Source organism: Nyctereutes procyonoides, unplaced genomic scaffold (genome assembly GCF_905146905.1).
Source record: "Nyctereutes procyonoides isolate TBG_1078 unplaced genomic scaffold, NYPRO_anot_genome, whole genome shotgun sequence".
NCBI classification, from domain to species: Eukaryota; Metazoa; Chordata; class Mammalia; order Carnivora; family Canidae; genus Nyctereutes; species Nyctereutes procyonoides.
This window is the reverse complement of record NW_026575131.1, coordinates 45,568,439-45,591,560: the sequence shown is the minus strand read 5'-3', so window position 1 is coordinate 45,591,560 and position 23,122 is coordinate 45,568,439. Positions and strand designations below refer to the sequence as shown.

The following is a 23,122-nucleotide window of genomic DNA, read 5'->3' as shown; positions in this document are numbered from 1 at the left end:
CCAAGGGCAAGCTTGCAACACATGAGGTTTAGATTGAGAAACCGAATCCCCGAGAGAAGCAGGGACCACCCCAAGGACATCCAGGCAACCCCGACTCAGGTCTCCTGGGCTCCCCGCCAAGGAGCAGAGACTTGGCTGGGCCCAGAGAAGAGCTGCCAGCCAGCTGTGTGCCATCTGCCTGCCGCCTGCTGGGGGAAGGAGGCTCGACCCAGCCGTTTCCTGAGGCTGCCACCAGCTGCGCCACGGTCACCTCCGGGCACCCTCTGCCGGTCGGCAGGAGAAGGAACCACAGTTCCCAGCGGACCTGGGGACACAACGTCTTCTACGCACGCGCATGCCTAAAGGGTGTCGTTCGCCTGCCACCTGCTGGCCGGCGTGAGGACCTACACGCCCTTGCGGAGAAGGACGCTCCCGCCGATGCGACGCAGGCGCAGAACGACCACTCCTGGAGGACCCCGCGGCCACGCGGACTCGATGTAGGACAAACTACATTTCCCAGGAGTTTTCGTTAACGCAGCTGCGGAGCCTATTCTCTTTGGAATAGCTGGCGCGAGGACGTCGCGCCCGGCGGCCGGACATGGCTCTCCTGATGGGATCCGTAGGTCGCCAGTTGGGTCGCGTCGGGTGAGTCCCCACGGGGACCCTTCCCCAAATCCGGGAACAAGGGCGGTGTCGGGGGCTGGTGTCTGCTGTTGACCGACAACACGACTTGCCAACGCCTCGCGCCTTTGCTCCGTCCCGGCACGGGCGGGGGCGCCGAGGCTCCAAGAGGTTAGGGTTAGGGACCGAGCGCCCCCTTTGACCTTTCTCGCCGTCTCTCCGCCCTGCCCCCGTGCCCGCAGGTGGCTCCAGCCCCGGGCCTGGCCCGGGCTTCCCGACGCCTGGGGACTCCTCGCCACACAGCAGAACCGGGGTAAGGCGCGTGGCAACGAGTATCAGCCGAGCAACATCAAGCGCAAGCACAAACACGGCTGGATCCGGCGCCTGAGCACGCCAGCCGGCGTCCAGGTCATCCTTCGCCGCATGCTCAAAGGCCGCAAGTCGCTGAGCCACTGAGGAGCGCGAAGCTGCCGGCGGGACCCTACCCCGCCCCCCACGGCCCCGCCCCACTGGAGCATTTCTCCTTCCTGGAACCTCTCCTGCTCTTGTTTTTGTGGGGAGCTGGGACAACTCAGACATGAGCGCTCCTCGAACTGGGGAGAAGTCTAGGGTTGTACCGAAAGTAGAAGCAGGAGCTCAGACCTTGCCGAGTCTCTTTCTACGATACTGAATTAGGAAGAATTCCGGACATACAGTAGTGGTCACCAGTGAACCCCGTGGATTCTGTTCACGGCTCTCACCACCAGTTACCCACAACCCACCTGCGCCCTCCTGTGTTATTTGAGAGCAGATCTCAGACATGGGGTTATTTCTTAAGTATTTCAGAATGCGTCTCTCCAAGAAAAGGGCTCTTAAAGACATAATCACAAAACTTTACACACCTAAAAAAAGTGCTTAAGAATTCCTTAATATCATTGCCTAATAAATGTTGAAATTTCCATTTTTTCTTATTTACGTCATTACTTTTCACAGGTCTGGGGGTCTTGTGGGGAGTTGGGGTGTGAATCCCCCTGCTCCTTGGAGATGGGTTGTGTGACCTTGAGCAAGGCCTTGGCCCTCTGAGGCTCATTTAGCTCCTATGAAATGAGGTGCTTATTTCCCCTTGGCCGCATTGTTGGAATAATAATACCCAGTAGCTTCCACTTAGAACTTTTGAGTGCTTCCTATGTACTGGGTGCTGGGTCCTTGTCTGACCTTGCTGTCTTCAAACTTAAAGGCAGTTTGGAGACCAAGTAGTCAGGGCTGAGAGGAGGATTGTGAGGGCCATGGGAGCCCAGAGGAAGTTTGGCTTGGCTTGGATTTGGAAGAACGTAGTTACAGAAGGCTTCCTGGAAGCGGTTAGCAGGACCTGGGAGGGCCCAAAGGGAGAAAGGATTAGATCCAGGGGTCAGGATAAAAGGTGGATGAGAAAGGCCCGGAGGGTCCCAAAATTCGGGGCCAAAGGAATGAGACTGGGTCCTTAGGTGGCTGGGGAGCCACAGGGGCATATGAACAAGAGAATCTGGGCTGTCAATTCAAAGAGGAAGCAGCAAGTACAGAGCAGCTTAGATATGCCGAAACCTAGGGTTCGGATTCTGCGGAGGATGCTGGGAGTGTTGCGGTAGGTCCCTCTCTTCCGGGGCTGCTGTGCAAATTGCATGACACACCATATGAAAAAGTGAAGTAAACACTAGAAAAAGAAGAGACCTGCGGAACTCCCGGAGTTGTGGACTACAAGTCCCAAGAGGCCTCGGGGACAGGGCCTCCGCCCACTTCCGGATTTTGCTGCTTTCGCTTCCAATTCCCGGGCGGGGTTTTGCTTCCTCAACCGAACTTGACCACAAAGGAGGAGGTGGGGTGGCCAATGGACGCGTGACTTACGGGATCTGGCCAATGGGAGTGCGCAGAGGCCGCTACTTTGGAGGCGGGGCTAGAAGGCAGGCCAATGAGGGGGGGCGGCGGCGCCATCAGTGTGCGCTGTGCCGTGGCTGGAAGTTACTGTGCGGCGGCGGCTAAGAAGGCGGCTGTGGTGGCGGCGGCGGCGGCTGAGGCGGTGGCTGAGGCAGCGACGGAGGAAACAGAAGATGGTGAGAGAGGCTGCCGGGCCCGTACTTCCCCTCCCTTCGACAAAATGGCGCCGCGGGCCCACCCGCCTCTAGTAATCCCTGAAGCCCCTCACCTCCCTGCCCGGCCCCCTCAGGCCCCGCCCCGCCCCTCGCTCTGCCCTATAACCTTCAACCTTGGGACCCTGCTGTGAGCTTCCTGCTGACCCCGCCCCGGCTCCTCTCTCCGACCCCTGACCCCATCTAGGCTTCCAGGCCCTGACAATCCATTCATTTCCGGGTCGCTGGTCCCCCGGAAATCGGTGGGGGTGGGGACGGGGTCCCCCGAGACCCCCGTTTCAGGCCTAGTCCTTGGCTTACCCGGCCTGGGTCTCTCCAGTTCAGGAGGGTTTGGGAGCCCGGGCTGGGCGTTGGGGCGGGGGAGGGGGCTTGACATTGTGACATGTGGGGCTTTGTCGCCAAAGGAAGTGCGACATCACAGACTGCCCAGGTCCCCCAGAGCCCTGATCCCACCCCCAGGATTCCCGGCCCTGACCTGCCCCGAGGACAGAGTAACTTCATCTCTCGGGTCCCCAGCCCTCTTCCCTGTTAAATGGAGGTAGCAGTAGTCCAGACCTCATAGGGTTGTGACAATTCAGAGAACCGATGTCATAAAGGGCTTAGGACAGTGAACGCTCAACAGATGAGCTGGGTGACTTGGGGCCTGGGGCATCTTCTCCCATCTGGCTTCCCATCTTGAAGTGGGAATAATGCCAGCGGTTTGGGCCATTTACTCATCCTGGGGTTTGTCTCTAATGATTCTTTGGGGTTCTGTCCCCCAACCTGTAAAGTGTGGGATATCAGACTTGTGCCCAAGGCCCCCCCCATCCCCCACTACTTGGCATCCCCAGGACTGACGGGTGATGCAAGCTTTTGTCAGGGCAGGTCAAAACGCCATTGTCGCTGGACCCAGAGTCCCAGCCCACAATCCAGAGCTCATGGGATGTGGTGGGGGATAGGCAAAAGAAGGAGATAGGAAAGTGGGTTCTGAGCCTGGGGGTCCCCAGGCCTGGGTGTTGTCCTTGATTCACTGCTGCAACTTCATCCCCCATGTCCAGTCTGTAAGAAGTTCTAATGGCTTTGCCTCTCGAATGCATTATGAATTCATCCACAGTTGTGTGCCCTGCTCCAGGCACTGCCACCTTCTGCTTGGATGCCTCTCCCAGCCACCTCCTGATCTCCTTACCTCCATCCTGCCCTGTTGGCAGTCTGTAATTCACCTGGAACGAGAGGGAGCTTGTAATTTAAAATACAAATCTCATTATACAACTTTCCAGCATATAAGATACTCTAAGGGCTTCTTGTAACCCAGATGAAACCCCAGCTTCCCCTTCAGTCCCCAAGACCCCTGTCTACCTTTGTGACCTCATCTCTACCCTCTTCACTCCTCCCTCTCCAAGCTTCAGCCATACGGGCCTTGTTATCATGTCCTCACACTGCTAAGTCCCTTCCACCGCAGGCCCTTTGCACCTGCTGCTTCTTTTTTTTTTTTTAATTTTTATTTATTTATGATAGTCACAGAGAGATAGAGAGAGGCAGAGACACAGGCAGAGGGAGAAGCAGGCTCCATGCACAGGGAGCCCGACGTGGGATTCGATCCCGGGTCTCCAGGATCGCGCCCTGGGCCAAAGGCAGGCGCCAAACCACTGCGCCACCCAGGGATCCCTGCTGCTTCTTCTGCCTGGAATGTTCTTCCTGTGAACATCACCTTCTCGGAGGATCCCCTCCTGACTTCAGGAGGCCCTTTGTGTCTCCTCTCTTGACACACCTTTTCTTTTCATCCCCCTTTGATTGGATCGCTTATGGGCTGCCTGCCCCAGGGATGGCACACACATGTTCAGTGAGTGTTTGCTGAGGCTGTGGACAGCTTCTGGGCCTAGCTGTGGCTAGGATTTGTCTGGCTGGAGTGAGGATTCCTTCCCTGTGTCCAAGGCCTTGTTTTCCTGCTTAGTTGACAGGAAGTACTAGTCATACTGTCTTCATTCATTTATTCAGCACAAACGCATTGATGTAACAGCTGGCCTTCCAGGGAGCTCTCTGAGAAGCTCTTTCCAGGCTGGGAGGCCACTTCCCCCAGGTCATACAGCCAGTGAGGGGCCCGGCCAGGATTGAGTGTGGGCTTGGGGCTTCCATACCTCTCACTCCATATGAGCCCTGCCAGGGGTCCAGCATTGAGACAGCCCTGCCCTGCCCTCAGGGAGCAGTCAGTCCAGCAAGGGAGGTGGATGTGTCAACAGATGACCTCGCTGGGGTGTGATCTTGGCTCTGGCAGAGGTCCCCAAGGTGTGGAGAGAGGAAAGAGGCAGAGGGGGATTTTGAGCTGGATGGAGCGGCTGGTGGGTGTTTCCCACATGGGGAGAGGAGGGGCATTCTGGGAGGAAGGCACAGCACCAGCAGAGACTAGGGGGTTTGTGGCAGGAGAACAGCATAGGCCAAGTTGAGCCAGACCTGTGGAGGGCTTTGACAGGGACGGGAGCCTCTCTTCACCATTCAGGGCTCAGTGCCTGCATCACTGCCTCTGGGCAGCCCTTCCTGACCCTCCAAATCAGCCACATCTTTCCCCAGTGCTGTCCTGGGTCTCGCATATCACCTCACGGCACCCTGTCTTCATAGCCACTCTGTAGTCACTGTACAGCTCTTTAATGCGCACCTGTGTCCTTGTGTACTAGATGCTTCCCAGGGCCAAGAACCACTCTTGTGGCTGGTGCCAGGCCTGACACGTAGTTGGAGCCTGAGGAAAACCTTGCGGGCTGGATGAAGCTGGCCCCATAGTCTGGGGTGGAGTTGGGGCAAGGGTCCTGAGATGAAGGAGGCAAGTTAGAGGGGTTTTGAGCTGGCTCCAGAGTGGTAGGTCTGTAGGTCTTCTTCGAGGGCTGGGCCCTGCAGAGGTGGGGACACCTGCTTCTGCTTGCCCTAGAGGCTGGTGGGAGGGATCATCTGAACAGCTGCTTCCCTGAGGTTGCCTAGCTTGGGCTCAGGTATGGGGATGGGTCTCCCAGAGCAGGGTTAATGTAGCCTGCAGGGGCTCTGGGCCTTTGGTTTTCAGGCAGGGAAACTGAGGCACTGGCATGGCATGTAACACAAAGAGCTTGGCTTCTTGAGGTTGGGTGAACTTGGGTCTGTCTACTTCCTTGTTTTCTTGTTGGGGCCGGGTGACCTCAGACAAGTACCATGTGACCCTTCTAAGGCCTCAATTTCCTCATCTTTATTATGCGGTGACTTCAGCCCTTGGCGGGCCATTTGGGGAACCCCTCCCTAGCTGCCCCACTCCAGGCCTGATGACAGCGTTGCCCTCCTGTTCTGCTGAGAAGTCACTCCCTATCCCAGGCTCTCAGCCATCATTCCTCTCTGAGCATCCTCAGGCTCTAGTGCCTCAGTCTCTTGAGGTGGACATAGCTCTCATTGACCTTATTGCCCCTATCTTATGGCTGAGAGTCCCATCCTATGCAGAGTCGGAGCCTTTCCCCTCCAGAATCCTTGCCCTTTTTTGCCCAGCTCATGCCGGAGTATCAGTGCAAAAGGACTTTTGACGAGTCAGGGCTGTGAATGAAGTCAGTTGCTGGCTCCTGGCAGCCTTGTGGATCTGCAGAATCTGGCCTTCCCCTTGAGAGGCCAGGCTCCGCACATGGACAGGGCATGCTCCCCTTCATGGAGTGGCCTCTGGGTCATGCGCCCCAGGAGCAGCCCCTGAGCTGACCCCTGTTCACAGACCTGTTTGCTTTGGTCTACACAGCATTGTATAAAAAGCCCAGCCAACTTGGAAAACCTGGTGACGGCACATTAAGACTTGGATTTCTGAGTTTTCTTACGACTTGGGAGTTCAGTTGACCCTGGGCTCCAGTTACTGTAGAGCCGCAGCCTGTGTCCTGGCCACTCTCTCCCCTTTACCGAAGGTCCTGCTCCCTGTTTATTCATCACTCTGGCTCACAGGGTTTTTAAGGATAGATGAGTTTTTCCCATTCTAGATCCAGGCCAAGGTGGATAAATGGAAAAGAAACCAGGAGTTTATTTTATTTTATTTTAAAGATTTTATTTATTTATTAATGAGAGACACAGAGAGAGAGGCAGAGACGCAGGCAGAGGGAGAAGCAGGCTCCACGCAGGGAGCCCGACGCAGGACTTGATCCTGGGTCTCCAGGATCATACTTTAGCTGAAGGCGGTGCTAAACCGCTGAGCCACCAGGGCCGCCTGAAACCAGGAGTTTAAGATTCAGCAGGCATAGAGGCTGAGTCCAGGTCCAGCTTCCCACCCTGCTGCTTGTTCTTGACTTTGAACAAATGGTCTGTCCTCTCTGAGCCTCAGTTTTCCCGCCTCTCGCCTGGTTACAGGGCTGTTGGAAGGACCCCAAAAGAGAATGCTCACTTCTCCCAGGGCCCTCTAACTTTTTTCTGGTCGCCACGGCATGCACATCAGGTAGCCAGCTTAAGGGTAGCATTCTGGAAAACTTAACAGAAGAACACAAAGATGGAAACTGGAAGTCACCCAGAAGCCCAGTCTCATGAGTACTCCAGGGGTGACCTGAACTGTGCCTGGTCTCACTTACCATATTCCCTGTCTTCTAGGCAGATTTTTTGAAAGGACTGCCTGTCTACAACAAAAGCAATTTTAGTCGATTTCATGCTGACTCTGTGTGCAAAGCTTCGGTGAGTGCGTGCTCCGGGCACTGGAAGCGGTTGGGGAGCTGCCAGAGGGAAAGGGGTGATGGGCACAGCCCATTGGGGTCTCGCGGGGAGCAGAGACTGGTCGTTAAGCTAGGTGCCGCCCAACGTCTTTGCACATTGTTCTATCTTCATTGGAGGGTGGGTGCCCAGTTGAAGGGTGAGGGGGCCCCAGTCAGCCTGCATGCTCTCCTAACCCATGTCTCCCCAATTCTCCTGCAGAACCGGCGTCCTTCAGTCTACCTGCCCACCCGGGAATACCCATCTGAACAGAGTAAGTGGCCTCTATGAGTCTGTCTCAGCCTGGCTGCTGAGGGGAGGGGCCGCAGGAAGGCAGCATAGGTGGTGACCTATGGGATGCCACTCAGCTCCCAGCTCCGGGGAGTAGTGGGAAGCCTGGCTTTCTCTGGAACTGTCCTAATCTCCACATGCTGGGATCCACGTCCAGCCCCCAAGAGGGCCCTCATTTGCCCTTATCTGCTGCTCACCAGCCCTTTCCCCTTCCTCTCCCATAAGTTTGGGTGTCCCCTACCAGCACCACATCACAGACCCCGAGATGGGTACTGTGGGGAGGGATCCCACCCAGACTGGGGCAGGCAACTCAGGGACGTAGAGGCGACCAGGTAGAGGGACCTGCAGAGAAAGGCCCAGAACCTGCAGCGCAAGAGGAGCTTAATTAAGGTTATCGTGGTTGTGTTTTATTTAATTGCGAAGAAGAATCTACCTGAACCCTGCATGGTGGGTTCTGTGGTCCCTGGGGCCCAGCTGTACAGATCTGTGTTCCTGGTCTGCCTGGACCTGTGTGCTGGGGCTCATTTCCCTACCCAGGGGTGGTATCCCACTTGTGGCAGAAGGTTCGATCTCTCCCTAGAAAGCAAGGGCCCAGATGGAGTAGCCGGCTCGGTTCCCTGGTAGTAACTATGTATTTGGGAGCAAAAACACTAGGCTTCCCAAAAACCTGTGTGTGTGGGATGCAGACTTGGGGTCCCAGCAAAGCCACCCAGAGTAGAGGTGGGCAGGAGACCTGGGAGGGGTGAGCACCTGTCCTGGTAGGAGCAATGCAGGCCAGGGTGGGGGCTGGGTCACCTGCAGCCTCTGCCTGTAACTTTCTCTGCCTTTTCTCCTCAGTCATCGTGACAGAAAAGACAAACATCCTTTTGCGCTACCTACATCAGCAATGGGACAAAAAGGTAAGACACATGGGGTCAGGTGGTAGAGCTCATGGGGACGGTAGTGGCCAGCAGCGGGTTTTTTTTTTTTTTTTTAATTATTTGTCCGTTTTTATTTTTTATTTTTTTTTAATTTTTTTTTAATTTTTATTTTATGATAGTCACTGAGAGAGAGAGAGAGGCAGAGACACAGGCAGAGGGAGAAGCAGGCTCCATGCACCAGGAGCCCGATATGGGATTCGATCCCGGGTCTCCAGGATCGCGCCCTGGGCCAAAGGCAGGCGCCAAACCGCTGCGCCACCCAGGGATCCCGCAGCGGGGGTTTAAGTGGGGGAAGGACACAGGTGGCTGGGGGACCAGGTGTCTGGTAGCTGAATCAGAGTTTGCCAGGTCAGCCAGGGGAGGGAAGAGCATTTCAGAGGAGTGGATGGCTGCGTGGAGGCTGTAGGGTTCTGGTGCTCAGGGACAGGCAGAGGCTTGTCAGGGAGTGCCAAGGTCTGGGTACCACGGAGGCCTGGCTCCCCACAGCCTGCCAGAGCGGCCCTGGCAGCAGATAGACCGCATTATTACCTAGAGTCACTGTTCAGTGCTGAAATGTACACATGGTTAAACTTTAGGGGATACGAGCAGGCGTAGTTGCGGTGAGAAGCTGCACCCCCACTCCCCTGAGGCTTCCTTTCTGACACAGGACTTTTTTTAAAAAAGATTTTATTTATTTGAGAGAGCATGTGAGAGACAGAGCACGAGTGGAGGGGGAGGGGCAGAGGGAGAGGGAGAAGCAGGCTCCCTGCTGAGCCCCGATGTGGGGCTCTATCCTAGGATCTTCGGATCATGACCTGAGCCGAAGGCAGACACTTAACTGACTCAGCTACCCAGGAGCCCCCAATTTTTCTTTTTCTTGAATGAAGATGTTCATGTGTTGTTCTGCATCATAGTCGGTTTGGGGATTTTTTTTTTGCCTAACATTGAACATGAGACAGAGACCTGCTCTGGGCCAGGCTGGAGGGGGACCCCATGACGAAGTGACTGCTCAGAAAATCTGAAGCTACTTAGCCCACCCAGTCCTCCTACCCCACAGACCTTACTTCCCACCTTGGAAAGGAGAGTTCCCCACCCAGGCCCACTTTCCTATTCTGCAGCAATGCACGTCTCCCCTGGGTGGCTCCTGAGTTCTCTCTGCACCCCCTGGCTGGGCAGCTTGCTTCCCTAGGTGTTTTGGATGGGGTGTGGGTCGTTGCCAGCGGTGGTGACTTCTCACGGTGCCCAGGAAGTGCCTGGCAGTCCCAGTCTGGCGGCCCCTCAGACTGTGGCTGGGCAGGGAAGTCTGGCGGGCAGGAGGGACCCTGGATTGACTGCCCTGCTCCAGGCCCAGACACAGGATTTCAGGAGCTCACTCCAGTGAAGACTTAACACCCCCTCTCCTTTCCCGTGCCTCTCAGAACGCCGCAAAGAAGAGAGACCAGGAGCAAGTGGACCTTGAGGGTGAGAGCTCTGCACCCCCCCGCAAGGTCGCACGGACCGATAGCCCGGACATGCATGAGGACACTTAAGACTCTCACTCCCCAACAGGCGCCTCCTGTCTTGTCTGCTCCTCGCCCGCCCGCCTTGTGTAAGCGCCCCCTGCCCTGCCCCTACCGGCCCACCCACACCTGACCATCCATACCACTTCCAACCTCATAGGAGCCGATGTATTTATTTTCCTTGAGTTTTTATTTATGCTGTAAAATGTACCAAGCGATGGTTAAAGGGGACGTCAGACCCAGTAGTGTGATGTTGGTAGATGCTTTTTAAAAAACATTGTTATTCACAAACCCCACTACCCAGAACCCCCTTTTATTCCCCCACCCCCCTCCAATTCTCCTCCGGAAAAACCAGAGCGTGTCTGCAAGGGTCTAGAGCCAGGGCCCTGCTGTGGCCCAGCAGCATGGGTGGGAGCCTTTCTCCCTGCTCCTGCTCTCCAGTCCGGGCCTTAAAGACTTGCCTGGGACCTATTCTGTGCCCAGGCTTTGCTCTGAATGTGTGCCAGGGGGAGAAGTCGGCATTTCCGGATCTTTCTCTTAAGTCATTTTATCATGGACTAGTGCGTGCTCCGTGTCCACCCCAATAAAAGGATCTTTCCTACTCGACCTCGCGTCTTTGCTCCGTGTGCCTCAGCCCCAGAGGACGGAGCCACTGAGAGTCGACTTGTCATCACCAAGAGGAGCCAAGAGGGGCCCCCACGTGCCAGGGCCCTGGGACCCACTGGATTCTCTCATGGGCCTGCCATGGCCACCTCGCTCAGAGCCAAGACCTGTCTGGACCCACCCCCATGCCTCACCTGGCAAGGTGTCCCAAAGGACCAGGACACCCCTGAGAGATGGTCCATGTCGCCAAGGACATAACTGTGGTCAACATGCGCCCTGGATGCCTTGGGTCAGGGTGGCATGCCCACCAGCCACTGTGGAGACAGCCCAGGTGGCCTGGCCTCAAGTGCACCTGATTCAGAGACGAGGTGCACAGAGCTGCAAGGAACACCCAGCCCAGGGGCTGTGTCGGTCAGCGAGTTCCACAGCCACTCGTGGGCTGTCAGCTAGGCTGAGTTGGGCCTGAGCTTGGAGACCTAGGGGGCGTTCAGGCTCCAGGCAGAAGGTTTGAGGCTTTGAACACTGGGCCTGGGGCCAGGGGGAGCTGTTTCTCCCTCTGCACCAGTCTCAAGTGGGGGCCATGTCTGGGAGCTGAGTGTTGTGGCTTTTTGGGGAGATGAGTGGTTGGGCTATGGAGCTGGAAGGAATACCAGGCCTTAGGGGGCATCCACCCCAGATTATCACTGTGGAGGGTGCTGAATGAGCCAGACTGCTCCAGAATGGGCCACCCATTGCCTCCCAGGTGGAAGGTTCTAGGGTTCACCACCTAGGTGTGCCCTGGGGCCAAGGAGCTTTTCCTCCTAGCTCTGGGTGGCTTTTATACCTCTGTTGAGTCCTTTCAGTCACAAATACAAGCTGACCTGGGTGGTGCTCTGGTGGGCTGAGTCCCCAGAGGCGCTCAGACGCCTTGGAATCTCCAGCCCCAGGGCTTGGTCTGATGCTAGGCAGGCATGTGGTGTTGCTAATTATTAGCTTCAAAGGCCACAGGACCATGGGAACAGGTGGCACTGCTGCCCTTGCCTCTCGCCCTGGTTCCCCCGAGAGACTGGGTTCGTCTCCTGTCAGCATAATCCGTGGCTCAGGCAGTGGTCCCAGAGCCAGGGACCACCGAGGTCTCCTGAGTGCGGGCTCCTCAGCCAGCCTTTGCCCACTTTTCCTGCCTTTGGGACCGCCCCTTATTCCTCTGCTCCTTCAGACACCAAACTCTGCCTTCCCACACCTCTGTGCCTTTGCACAGGCTGCTCTCCTGCCTCCGGTGAACCCTGGTTTCTCTTTCACAACCCTCCAAAGTGCCCCTTCCTCACACTGGCTCCCCCAGGACCCCCCAGCCACCTGGCAGGGCCCACTAGGCTCGGAGCCTTTGGCTGTGGACACGCTTGAGGATGGGAGGGGCTGCACCCCCCACCACCACCACACAAGGTAGAAGTAGAGTCCCAGCAACTGGGTCTGACAGCAACCCCCACGGTAGGGTGTCACGGCCGCTCCCCAATGCCATCCCTGCAAGTGCCATCCCCTCAACATACAGACGTGGGTGCCAGGTGCCTTCTGATTTTCATATACCCCAAGTTCTTTCCACCGCATGTGGCTCCTCATGGCAGCCGGGGAGGCAGTTAGGCTGGAAAGTGGGGCCAACAGGACTGTATCACTCCTGTCACCCTACAGGGCCAAGGCCAACTCAGGACCCAGGCCTGGCACCCAAACTGCTGAGTCTGTTCAACACTTTGAGATTTCTTCCTTTGTCTAGGAGGCTGAAGCCAGGGCCTGAGGCTCTGCAGCTCCTCCCAGGGCCCCCAAATCTGGGCCAACTCAGAGTTGGTGCAGTCTGGAGTTTTCCATCTGTGGCCTCAAGACCCAGTTCTTAGGAGGAGGCCCCCAAGGGTCACGGGATGGGAGGGGCACCCACCCTAGGCCTGCTAGGTCCCTGGAAAGCCAGCACCAACTACAGGTCACTGGGCCCCCTGATCCCCCTTCCACTGCTCTGTCCTCGGGCACTGTTGAAATATACTTTTTATTGCATTTCTGCCGTTTTACAAAAATATGACAAAATAAATTAAAAACAAATAAATAATCGCCTATTCTGTGTTTTCTGTTGGTTTTTCGGGGGGGTTTCCTTTCGTTTCCCCCATCCCGGTTGGAAGGAAAACGGCAGATAGGGGAGGCCCGGCCCCCGGCCCCGCCCCAGGAGGGGGCAGCCAACACTGGGGGGCCGTCGGGCCGAAGCGCGTTTTCTGGGTGGCGGCCGCCGCCCGTCCCCGGTCCCCGGTCCCCGGACTGGTATTGCATATGAGAACAGGAAGGCGGAGCTAGTGCCAGCCGCTGGGCCAGCACACGGCCTGGGGGCTGGGGCTGGGGCTGGGCGAGGGCGCCGGGGGCTCCGGGGACTCGGAGGTGGGCGGCGGGGGGAGGCTGTAGAAGCTGGCGTCCCCCGGCAGGGGCTGCGGGGCGGGCGGGGGCCCCGCGAGGGCGCAGGGCGGGCACTCGGCGGCGGCGGGGGCGGGGGCCTGGCGGGGGGCGGCGCCCTCGCCCCCGCAGCCCCAGGGCCCGTCCCACTGCCAGCAGCCTGCGGGCGGCGTCGGGGGCCGGGGCAGCGGCGTTGGCGGCGGCGGCGGCGGCGCGGGGCTCCGGCTGCGGCGGGTGCGGAGGGCAGGGGCGCCCACGGGGGCCAGCGCTGTCCCTGCGGAGGCGAGAGGGGCCGTTCCGGGGGGGTGCCGCCCCCGCCGCCGGACCCCGCTCGGACCCTGCCCGCGCTCCCTCCCGGGCTTCCAGGCACATCGAGGGCCTTATTGCTTCTGATCAGTGACAAGGGGTGGGCGTCTTCTGGTGCGTCCCCTGCCTCTGGGCACTGGGCCCCTCCCCGTCATGGGGAGAAGGACGGTCTGAGGAAGTCCCTCTGATATCTGACCTGTGTCCCTGGTGCTGCAGCTGCCACCTCGGGCTCCCAGGGGAGTTAGTTGCTGGAGCCTGGGGCTGGGTGGGGCTGGGGTTGGGACTGGCAAGGTAGGGGTGGGGGTGGGGAGGAGCATGAGACTGGCACCTCTGCTGAGCACAGATGTGGGTGTGGCCTGTGGCCAAGCACCCCGAGCTCCCGGAGTGGGCAGCTCCAGCCCTGACCTCCAAGGAAGGCCTCCTCAAACAGCTGGGCTGCAGGTAGGGACTTGCATAGAGGCCTGGGGGGTCCAGTCCCCCCAGAGTGAGCTGGGTGTGGGGTCTTATAGGAACAGGAGAGGCTGGGCCAGGTGGTGAATGAAGAAGCCTCCTTCATCTCTCCTGGCCCCAGAGCAGGGTGGGCAGGGTGCCCTGGGAGAGGCACTGGGACAGGGGGCTTTGGCTCTCAGGGGTCCTGGAGACACTGGGCAGGCTTGGACTGAGAGGCTCCACATACCACATACCCAGGTTCCCAACCGGTACCAGAGACCGGGCCTCCTCTGTCCCCTGCAGCCCCTCTCCCCAGGCCTGGCCACCCCACCCCTTCCCACAGAGCTGGGCCCAGAGTCCCCACCCCCGAGTTAAAGCTTGTGACCTGAGCCTTCCTCTTCAGGCCGGGGGGCGTCCGGCTCCTCAGCCGCAGCCTCGTCCACCGGCCCACTCCGCTGGGCTCGGCCTCCTCCACCGCCGGGGGTCCCGTCCAGCCGGGCCTGCCCGCCTGCCCCGTTGGACCCGGTGTCAGCCCGGGCCCCGCCGAAAGGGAAGAGCTTGCTGGCGTGGAAGGCCTTGGGTGGTGAGTGGCTGCGCTCTGGGTCCCGCCGGGTCTCAGGCGACTTGAGGAACTTGAAGCTGAGGAAGGCTGGCAGGCGGGTGTCGCTACCCGTGGGTGACTGGGCAGGGGGTGGCCGGGCGGCAGGGCCGGCCCCCGCACTGGCCAGTGAGGACGTGGCCCCCGACGACAGGAACTTGCCCTGCAGCGGGATGATCTGCTTCAGCTTCATGACGTTGTTAGGTGCCAGCAAGGACCCCGGGCGCTTGGGCCGCTCCTGCCCATGGCTACCTGCCCCACCGCCCTTGGCCTTGGTGGAGGCCTTCTCGGGGGCAGCGGGGTCCAGCCCTGAGCCTTCGGCCCGAGTCTCCTCCCGGCCACTGGCATCGCGCTCTCGCCGGGCATGGTGCTCCGCGTGGCGCTGGCGCTCCTCCTCCTCCCGCCGCCGCCGCTGCTGCTGCTGGTAGCGGTGCTGGGCCTGGCGTTCGTGTCTCTGTGGGCAGAACAGAGCCATTACAGGGACCGGGCAGAAAATGCGTATGAGCTGAGCAGGTGCCAGCTGCGTGTGAGCTGAGCAGGTGCCAGCTGGGGCCCCCACACCCCCGCTGGTGCTCTCTGTAGCAGGGAGGAGAGAGCCAAACACCTTTTGGGCACCAGCTGCATTCCTGACCCACACTGGGGCTCTCTGTGCAAGTGGTGAGAGATCTAACCACTTATTGGGTCCCATGTGCATCCCTGGAACCGCCCTGGGGCTCTCCAAGGAAGCAGGGAGACATCTAACCACTTATTAGGCACCGACTGCATTCCTGGATCTGTGCCAGTGCTTTCTGAGAATTTAGAAAGCGAACATTACTGGCCACCAACTCTGTCCCCCGCCATGTGCCAGACACTGTCTTAACAACTGGGAGAGCAGTAAACACGTATCGGGCCTCAACAGTTCTCTGCGTTCTGGAGACCCAGCGATAGAATCACGACTGACACAGACCAGAGTCCATGCTGGCCAGTCTAGGAGCCACATGTGGCTTTGTCAGTGTTGATTTAAATCATTAAAATAAAATAAGAATTGCGTTTCGCAGTTGTACCAAGCCCATGTCAAGCGCCCGCCAGCCACCTGTAGTGAGGGGCCACGCGAGCAGCGCGGAGACACATTCCGTCATCGTGGAGAGCGCCGCCTGGCGCTGCTGAGCTCCTTGGCCCACTCCGCAGCTTTCCGAGGAATGTGGCAGAAGCTGGGCTTCTAGGAAGCATCAGCTGTGTCCCTGGCCCCAAACAGGGCACCGCCAGTGAGCTGGCGATGACTAAAGGCCCACAAGTGCCAGCTTGGTGCTGGATGCCACCAGGGATTCCGGGAGGGACCGGCCTGTTCGGAGTGCTAATTATTACACTGGGCTCTGCACCTCTTCCCTGCTGCTAGGAAGCGGGCTGCCAGCCAGGCAGGCCGGAGGAGCCCCACCGAGGGAAGGCGTGAACCGAGCCCAGCCCCCGCCAGCGTACCTTGAAGGCCTCCCGCCGCTGGTACTCCAGCTTGGCCATCTCCTCGGCCACCCAGCCTGGGATGTCGGGGATGGCCACGTGGATGAGGTACTTGAGGAGCAGCGCGAAGTGCTGAGGCGACAGAGGAGGAGGCTGCAGGCTCGGGGACGCCCTGCCGCGCCCCAGCTCCTCCACCCAGCCACCGGCCCCACCTCGAGCACCACCACGGACACGATGGCCGCCTCAGGGCTGAGCCAGGGGAAGAGGCGCTGCAGCTGCCCACACTGGCCGATCAGGTAACAGTTGACCACAATCGCCAGGACGCCCATGGCCTCCATCACCTTCTGCAGGGGAACACGGGGGTGGGGCGCTCAGGTGGGGTCCGCCTCCCCTTCCTGGGCCTCCCGCCCCTCCCCGGCACACCCTGACTCCCTTTGGGCCTCGGCCGTCCCCACACCTGCCACTGGCCGATGCTCTCGACCCGCTGCCCGAAGGGCCGCTGCAGCCCCGTGCACAGCTTGAGGGCGTCGCTCCGGATCTCGATGAGGTTGTTGACCAGGGCGCACAGAGCAGCCAGGGGGAAGGCAGACGAGAAGAGCACAACATAGCCGAACTGCACGAACATCTCCTGATAGTCCTGGAACGTGTCCTGCAGGCGGGTGCCTGGGTGTGGCCTTGGGCCCTCCGTTGGACCAGGCTGCCTCCTTCCTTAGACTACCTTCTTCTCTCAAGCCCACCTCCCTCTGATTATGCTGAATGGACCCAGAGCGCCCCCTCCAGCAAGCTTCCAGCCCCCTAGCTCCACCCTCAGACTGCCTGCCCTGCCCTCAGAGGGCCGGGCCTTGATCCTCAGATGCCCTCCTCACCTCGTACTTCTTCATACAGCTCTCAAGCTCGGCCTGGGTGAGCTGCGGCGAGTGGTCCTCCTCGGGCGGATCAATCCAAGATGACCGATTCTGCCGCCGCTGCCTCCGGCCCGAGTCTCCCGAGCCCGGCTCTGGGTCTGGGCCCCCATCTGGCCCCTGGTCACGGCCCTCGCCCCCAGCCCGGCGGAGCAGGACGGCCGGAGGCTCCCGCTCAGGACTGCCGGGAGCCCCTTCGGCCTCATCGTCGTCTTCGGCCAGTGTGAACACTCCCGGCTCCAGCCCCTTCTCCACCATCGTGGGGCTCCCCTCCTCCAGGAGGGCCTCCGGGCCAGGCCGCCGCCGCCCAGCCCCTCGTTCAGCAAAGCTGACTTTCTTCAGCCTGAGCCCGCAGTCCAGGAGGCCACTCTCCTCACCCTCCTCCTCGTCATCTTCCTCATCCTCCTCCTCCTCCTCCTCCTCTTCCTCTTCCTCCTTGCCCCCTCGAGGGACATCCCCCACCTCCCCACCTTCCCCTGCAGGCCGCCGCTCCACTGTGGCCTCCTCCTCCTCCTCAGGTGCCCCACAACCCCCACTGAGACACCTGCGGCCCCCACTGCCACCACCACCACCACCCTCTTCAGCCTGGGGTTCCAGGTGGCGGGGCGCAGGGCGCTGGAGGCTCAGCAGGCCAAGCAGGGCACGGGCCAGCTCCCAGGCTGCCTGCAGGCCGAGCTCGCCTCGGCCCAGCCGGCGGTACAGGTGAGGCTGCAGGACCTCGCGCACATTCTGCAGGAACTGGCGGGTGATCAGCAGAGTGGCCAGCATCTGGGGGCAGGAAGGGGGAGGAGAGAGGCCACGTGGGGCGCGGGCGGGGCCCGGGGCACCGGGGCGGGCTGCTGGCACTGGGCACCCGCCCTCCGGGAGCAAGTTTCCAGATACATGCCCTGAAGCCAGGAGCTAATTCCAGCCCTTTAGTTGTCCCCGGACGGACGTGGAGGCCCCAGCACTCAACCCTGGCAGCCTCTACCACCATTCATCTGCCACAAACCATAGCCCAGTGGGCCACAGCGTTCCTAGCCAACCTCCTGCAGTTGCAGCGCATGTTGCAGGGAGGCCTACTGTGGGATCCCCTGCTTGCAGCCCTGCCCAGGAGCTCAGCTGGTACCCAGGGCCTCGAGAGGCCCCTGCCATCTGTACCCCATCAGCAGGGCCCCGGCGCCTTGGAACATGCACCCGAGGCTCAGGCAGCGTGAGGCCCCAAGCACAGCCACACTGCCCGCCCTGGCGAGGCCTGCAGGCCTGCCGTCTGCCCATACTTTGGCCCGGGCCATGAGCAGGAGGCCCCGGAGGGAGAGGAGGAGCAGGTGGAACCGCAGGGCCGCGAGCGGGACCAGCACCGCCCGAAGCTGCCGCTCGAGGCTCTGGGACAGGGACAGGACGAGCAGGAGCTGTGGAGGGACCGACGGACAGGTGGACGGACAGATGGGGGGACGACAGGCAGAGAGAGGACACACGGACGGACGGACAGAGAGAGAAGGATGGAGGGTGCGGGGGAGGGGCTGGAGAGCCCGTGGACCCCTTGGGCCAAGTCCGGCCCCCCACTGGCCGCCACTGGGGGGCACTGCCTTGGGCTGGGGGGATCTCACCTCTTTCAAGCGCTCCATGTCCTTGAGGTAGAAGCCAATGTAGAAGAGGCTCAGGTAGGAGTTGACAAACTGGAACTGTGGGAAGTAAGCAGGTGGGCAATCGCTCTGCTGCCTGGTCCCCAGGAGCCCCTCCCATGCCCCCTGCAGCCTCCCTGCTGCCTGCCTGTTGGTCACCGCTCACCAGGACGACTTTGATGATGAGGTGCTTCTCGTAGGCGCTCTCCAGCCGGTAATTCTCTGGGGGCCGAAGGGGTGAGTGAGGAGGTGGCCCAGGCCCCCTGAAAGCAGCAGGGGGCCCTGTAGGGCAGTAGGGACCTCCCTCCCCAGGGCAGCAGGACCTCCCCTGGCAGGGCATACCCATGTCGTTGAGCCAGATGGCGAGCTTCTTATAGCCCTCAGCACTTGCGCTGACCAGCAGGGCCAGCACAACCTTGGGCAGGAAACGGGCAAGACGGGGCAGCCCCTTCACGCTCAGCACCAACTCCTGCAGGGGCAGGGGGTTCACAGGTCACCCTGGCATCGGGCTTAGCTCAGAGTGGACCTGGGCAGGTGGCTGCCAGGTCAAGGACCAAGGCCAGGGCTGGGGGCTGGAGGTCACCTGCAGTTGGAAGCAGCCCAGCATGAGCAGAAACACGCAGGCCAGGCAGGTGAGGCATAACGGGAGACTCACAAGCAGCTGGAAAAGCAGCCGCTTCCAGGGTGGGTAGTAGAACTCCTCAGCCCGAGTCACAGGGCTGATGCGCCGGATGCCCTGGCAGAGGGTGGGGGTGGGGCTCAGCAGGAGGCCAGAGGGGCTGCCCCTGCCCATCCCCCACCTTCCCAGTCCTCTGAATTCAATTTCCTCCCACCACGCCTTTGCTTCTGTGGTGCCCACATCTAGTACACCTTTCCCAGTCCCTCAAATGCAATTTCCCACAATCTCTGCCCCTGCAGCGTCCCCCATCTCCACCTCTCACTCTTGGAGTCCGTGGACTCAGATACACCCAACTGACCCTGAACTGGGGTCGTGGCTCCTCCACAGCTTCTCCAGGTGAGTCCAGCGTCCCCCATTTGTAGGCCAGCTCTGCCCCCCTCCGTTTCCACTCCTCCAAGAACAGAGTCGACCAGACCACGTTGAAGAGGGCAAAAACCACACACGAAACATCCCGGCTTGTCTGGGGACGGCAGAAGGCTGAGCTGTTGGCCAAGCTGGCCCAGGGAGGAGGGAGGTGTCTCAGGTACCCCAGCCCCTGCCCAGCCCACTCCCAGCACCTGATCAGCCTCCGTAAATGTGTACAGGACGGAGCCAAAAACAGCTGGGTATACCATCGCTGATGTGTAGAAACCCAGCCAGGCAAAGTACATGGCAATCTTCACTCCAAAGTAGTCGCAGATCTCATCTGCCAGGGGCACAGTCAGGGGGTCCTGGTCAGCCCTGCCCGCTTCCTGAGACTCCCGCACCCCCCACCACCACCTGGGGCCACACCTAAAGGCTGGTTTTCACACACAGCTTGCACCCATGACTTCATGAGGCGGTTCAGGATGCGCTGCTCATGGACCGGGAACACCTGCTGGATGATCCCGCGGGCTGCCAGCTCAGGGACTGTGGGGCGATAAGAGCAGGACCTTGGCCGAAACCCAAGTCACAGTTTTTCCCTGCCTTTCAATCTTCAGAAGCTCTTCCCAGGGGAGGAGTTCTGAGTGGGCAGGATGTCTGGTTCTCTTCAGAATTGGGAGGTGCAGAGGCAGGCAGGAGGGGGTGCAGGAATCCACCCGGAGGGTGAGGTCCTAGGGTGGAACCTTGTATTTAAATAAAGCCATCGGCCTCAGTTCACTGCTGCGAACGTCTGAGGAATGGTGCTAAATTGGCATCAGAAGGTGAACTTGCAGCAGCTGCTTTCTGGGAGAGGAAACTGAGGCCCAGGGCCACACCTCACAAGGCATGGAGTGCTGTCCATGGTCCTGCCCCTGCCTCATCCCAGACCCAGAGAAAGGTTTCTCTTGGACACGCCTCCCGGGAGCTAAGCCCCACCCCTACCCTAAGGCCACACCCTCTCACCGCATTGATTGATGTCTCCGGGCCCCACCCAATTCTTCCCTAGCCTTTGGGCGGTTGCCTCTAGGCCCCGCCCCCTCGCGCCCGATAGGCTGCACTCTAAGAGCCCCACCCAACTCCCCACGTGTGATTGGAGGCTGGTCCCGCCCACTTACTGATTGGCTGGTCCTCCAGGAAGCGCACGTTGTGCAGCGCCTCGCCCTGCTTTGCGCGTAGGTTCTGTAGCCAGAAGCGGATGATGCTCTGGCGTTCCTGCGGGGGACAGGGCTTGAGCACAGGGAGCAGCAGCCCAAGGGCTAGGGATGCGCACTGGGAGCCAGAGCTGGCCGCACCTGGGAGGTGAAGAAGCGCAGCTCACTCTCCACGTTCTCGTAGATGAAGTCCTCCTCGCAGGAGAAGCCGCGGGTGCCCCCGCCAAACTCGGCCTTCACTGCTTTGCGCAAACCGAGCTCGTCGGCTCCTCGAAGTAGGCTGCCGGGAAGACACGGAGCTGGGGTCACGGGGAGACCCCTGGCTCATGTCCTGGAGCTAGGGTTGGTGTACCTGGCGGCCACCTGGGACAAATGCAGGGCGCTAGACCTTGCAGTTGGTTCTTGAAGGGCGGGGAGCTGGGTAGCAGGGTCAGCGAGAGGCCAGGGACAGAGACTCGCCTCTCGTATGTGGCGGTGACGAAGAAGGCATAGGCACGCGTGTGGCGGTGGTGGCGGACTTGCACGATGAGCTCGGGGATGCCCACGCGGATGTGGTTCAGCAGCCATAGCAGCGTGTGGTCATCAGTCGTGTCTGCCAAGGGGCACAGGGACTGATGGCTCTTGCCACAAGGGGTCCGAGGCCTCTCACAGACTCCTACTCAGGGGAGCCCAGCTCAGGGGAGCCCATCTGGGCAGCGGGCAGGCGGCGGGCACAGGTACCTGGAAAGGTCATCAGCACGTCGCAGTTCTCCGTAGGCACTGTCTTCATCCACGCCTTGTGTGACACCAGATAGCGACCAGCCTGCAGCAGCCGCTTCCCAAAAAGCTTATCTAGGGGGCAGGCGGGGCAGGGCCCAGGTCAGGCCACTCCCAGACCAGGACCCCAGCCTCCAGTTCAGTCATTCCCGCCCTAGCCCCTGCTCACACACTCAGTCTGGCGTTCAAGGACCTGCAAGCTTTGGCCTTGGCTTGTTTCCTTCCCTCCTCGTCCTTGCAACCAGCCAGGAACGCCCTTCCCCCAGGTCCTCCCTTACAAATCTTACTCATTCTTGAGGCCCAGCTCCGCCTCCAAAACCACAATCGATGGGGCGCTCACTAGCAGCCCTGAGCACTTCACCACATCATGTCAGCGCGTCCTCATAGCTGGGCGCGGTTCTTACCCCCATTTCACAGGTGAGGAAACTGAGGACCGGGGCGTTTAAGTCACGCACCCAAGGTCACACAGGCGAGCTGGGATTCGAACCCAGGACCGTAGGATTCTGTATCCTCTGCGGAGAGGCTCTCTCAAGCGCATCCCTGCCGGGCTGCGATCTGGTAGCCCAGGGGGTGATTGAGCTCAGCCCGGGCCAGGGTTCTCGGAGGGGCGTGTCCGCGTCTCTGCGCGGGGACCCCTGCCCCCTGCGCCGTCCCAGCCGCGCCGGCCTCGCCGCAGCCGCAGTGCCGGGAGAAGCCGGCCCCTCGACAGGACTCTAGGCCCGGGACGGCTGACCCCAATCCCACTCCCCGTCCGGCCGCCGCGCACCACAGGCACCTGCAGCGCTGTCAGATCCGGCCGCCGCACACATACCCAGAACTCCAGACGCCGGGGCTGCAGGCTCGCCCTCAGGCGGGGGCCTCTTGCCACGCTCGCCCTCCAGGGACGTGCCCCCGGCGCTGGAGGTGGCTTCGGCCATGGCGAGGGCAGGTCAGGTCAGGGGCTGCGGGCGGCCCGAGCGCCGGGGGGCCGCGGGCTCATCGGGCCGGTGCAGCCGGCGGAGCGCGCTGGAGGTGGAGACAAAGGCCGCGCCCGCCCGCGCCGGCCGCCGTCCCCGCGTGCCCGAGCGCTGCTTGTCGTCTCCGCCCGCGCGGAACCTCGATTCTCCTCCTCGTCCCCGCGCACGTCGCTCTTGGGTTCTCGACTCCGCCCGTGTTGTTTTCTGGATTTCATTCTCGCCCGCCCACTTCGTTTTCTGGTGCCCGTCTCCGCCCGCACCAAAGATGCATTCTCCTCCGTGTCCCCGCCCGCGGTCTAATTCTGGGTCTCGCCGCCGCCCGCCCCAGGCCCCAGATTCACCCCCTCGGAGCCTTAGTTTCCCCATCTGCACAGGCGCGGTTTGGAATCTTGAGTTGGGCCTAATTTTGACTACGTTCATGACTTGGGAAGGGGTGGGCCCGGGCCGGGGAGACTCCAGGCAGCAGTAACTTCACCGCAGCTAGAATACGAATTAATAGTTACAGCAAGTCCTGCCCTCAGGGCCTTAGCATGTGCCGGTCAGCTCCTTAGGGCACTCGTCACACCTTCTCCGTCCACCTCTCAGGACGAAACGTCCTCAGAGAGGACCCGAGAGAGCTGCCAATTTTAGCAAATAAAAGTACACTCCTCCCAGTTAAACGTGAATTTCAACAAACGAATACACTTTTAGTGGGATGTAGTTATGCCAAAACCTTATTCACTGTTTATCTGAAATTCACATTGAGGGATCCCTGGGTGGCGCAGCGGTTTGGCGCCTGCCTTTGGCTCAGGGCGCGATCCTGGAGACCCGGGATCGAATCCCATATCGGGCTCCCGGTGCATGGAGCCTGCTTCTCCCTCTGCCTGTGTCTCTGCCTCTCTCTCTCTCTCTGAC

General features: G+C 60.3%; 3 protein-coding genes across 3 annotated transcripts; 2 read left to right on the top strand and 1 right to left on the bottom strand.

Annotated features, from left to right (window-relative positions):
- Positions 1-410: 410 nt before the first annotated feature.
- MRPL34 (mitochondrial ribosomal protein L34) lies at positions 411-1,540 on the top strand. The gene is made up of 2 exons (XM_055343962.1): positions 411-624; positions 843-1,540. Exons 1-2 carry the CDS (start codon positions 578-580, stop codon positions 1,054-1,056), a joined length of 261 nt encoding a protein of 86 aa, XP_055199937.1. The 5' UTR covers positions 411-577; the 3' UTR covers positions 1,057-1,540.
- Positions 1,541-2,569: 1,029 nt separating this feature from the next.
- Positions 2,570-10,630, top strand: DDA1 (DET1 and DDB1 associated 1). Its single transcript, XM_055343897.1, has 5 exons — positions 2,570-2,666; positions 7,245-7,325; positions 7,563-7,614; positions 8,469-8,530; positions 9,949-10,630. The coding sequence occupies exons 1-5, from the start codon at positions 2,664-2,666 to the stop codon at positions 10,057-10,059; spliced, it is 309 nt and encodes a 102-aa protein (XP_055199872.1). The 5' UTR covers positions 2,570-2,663; the 3' UTR covers positions 10,060-10,630.
- Positions 10,631-12,621: 1,991 nt separating this feature from the next.
- ANO8 (anoctamin 8) lies at positions 12,622-22,420 on the bottom strand. Its single transcript, XM_055343896.1, has 18 exons — positions 22,084-22,420; positions 21,237-21,347; positions 20,976-21,108; positions 20,658-20,796; positions 20,481-20,577; positions 19,756-19,872; positions 19,542-19,669; positions 19,283-19,444; positions 18,889-19,041; positions 18,648-18,774; positions 18,472-18,527; positions 18,291-18,365; positions 16,666-17,469; positions 16,257-16,448; positions 16,012-16,143; positions 15,821-15,931; positions 14,153-14,819; positions 12,622-13,306 (listed from the first exon to the last, which is right to left on the bottom strand). The coding sequence occupies exons 1-18, from the start codon at positions 22,187-22,189 to the stop codon at positions 12,936-12,938; spliced, it is 3,681 nt and encodes a 1,226-aa protein (XP_055199871.1). The 5' UTR covers positions 22,190-22,420; the 3' UTR covers positions 12,622-12,935.
- Positions 22,421-23,122: the final 702 nt, after the last annotated feature.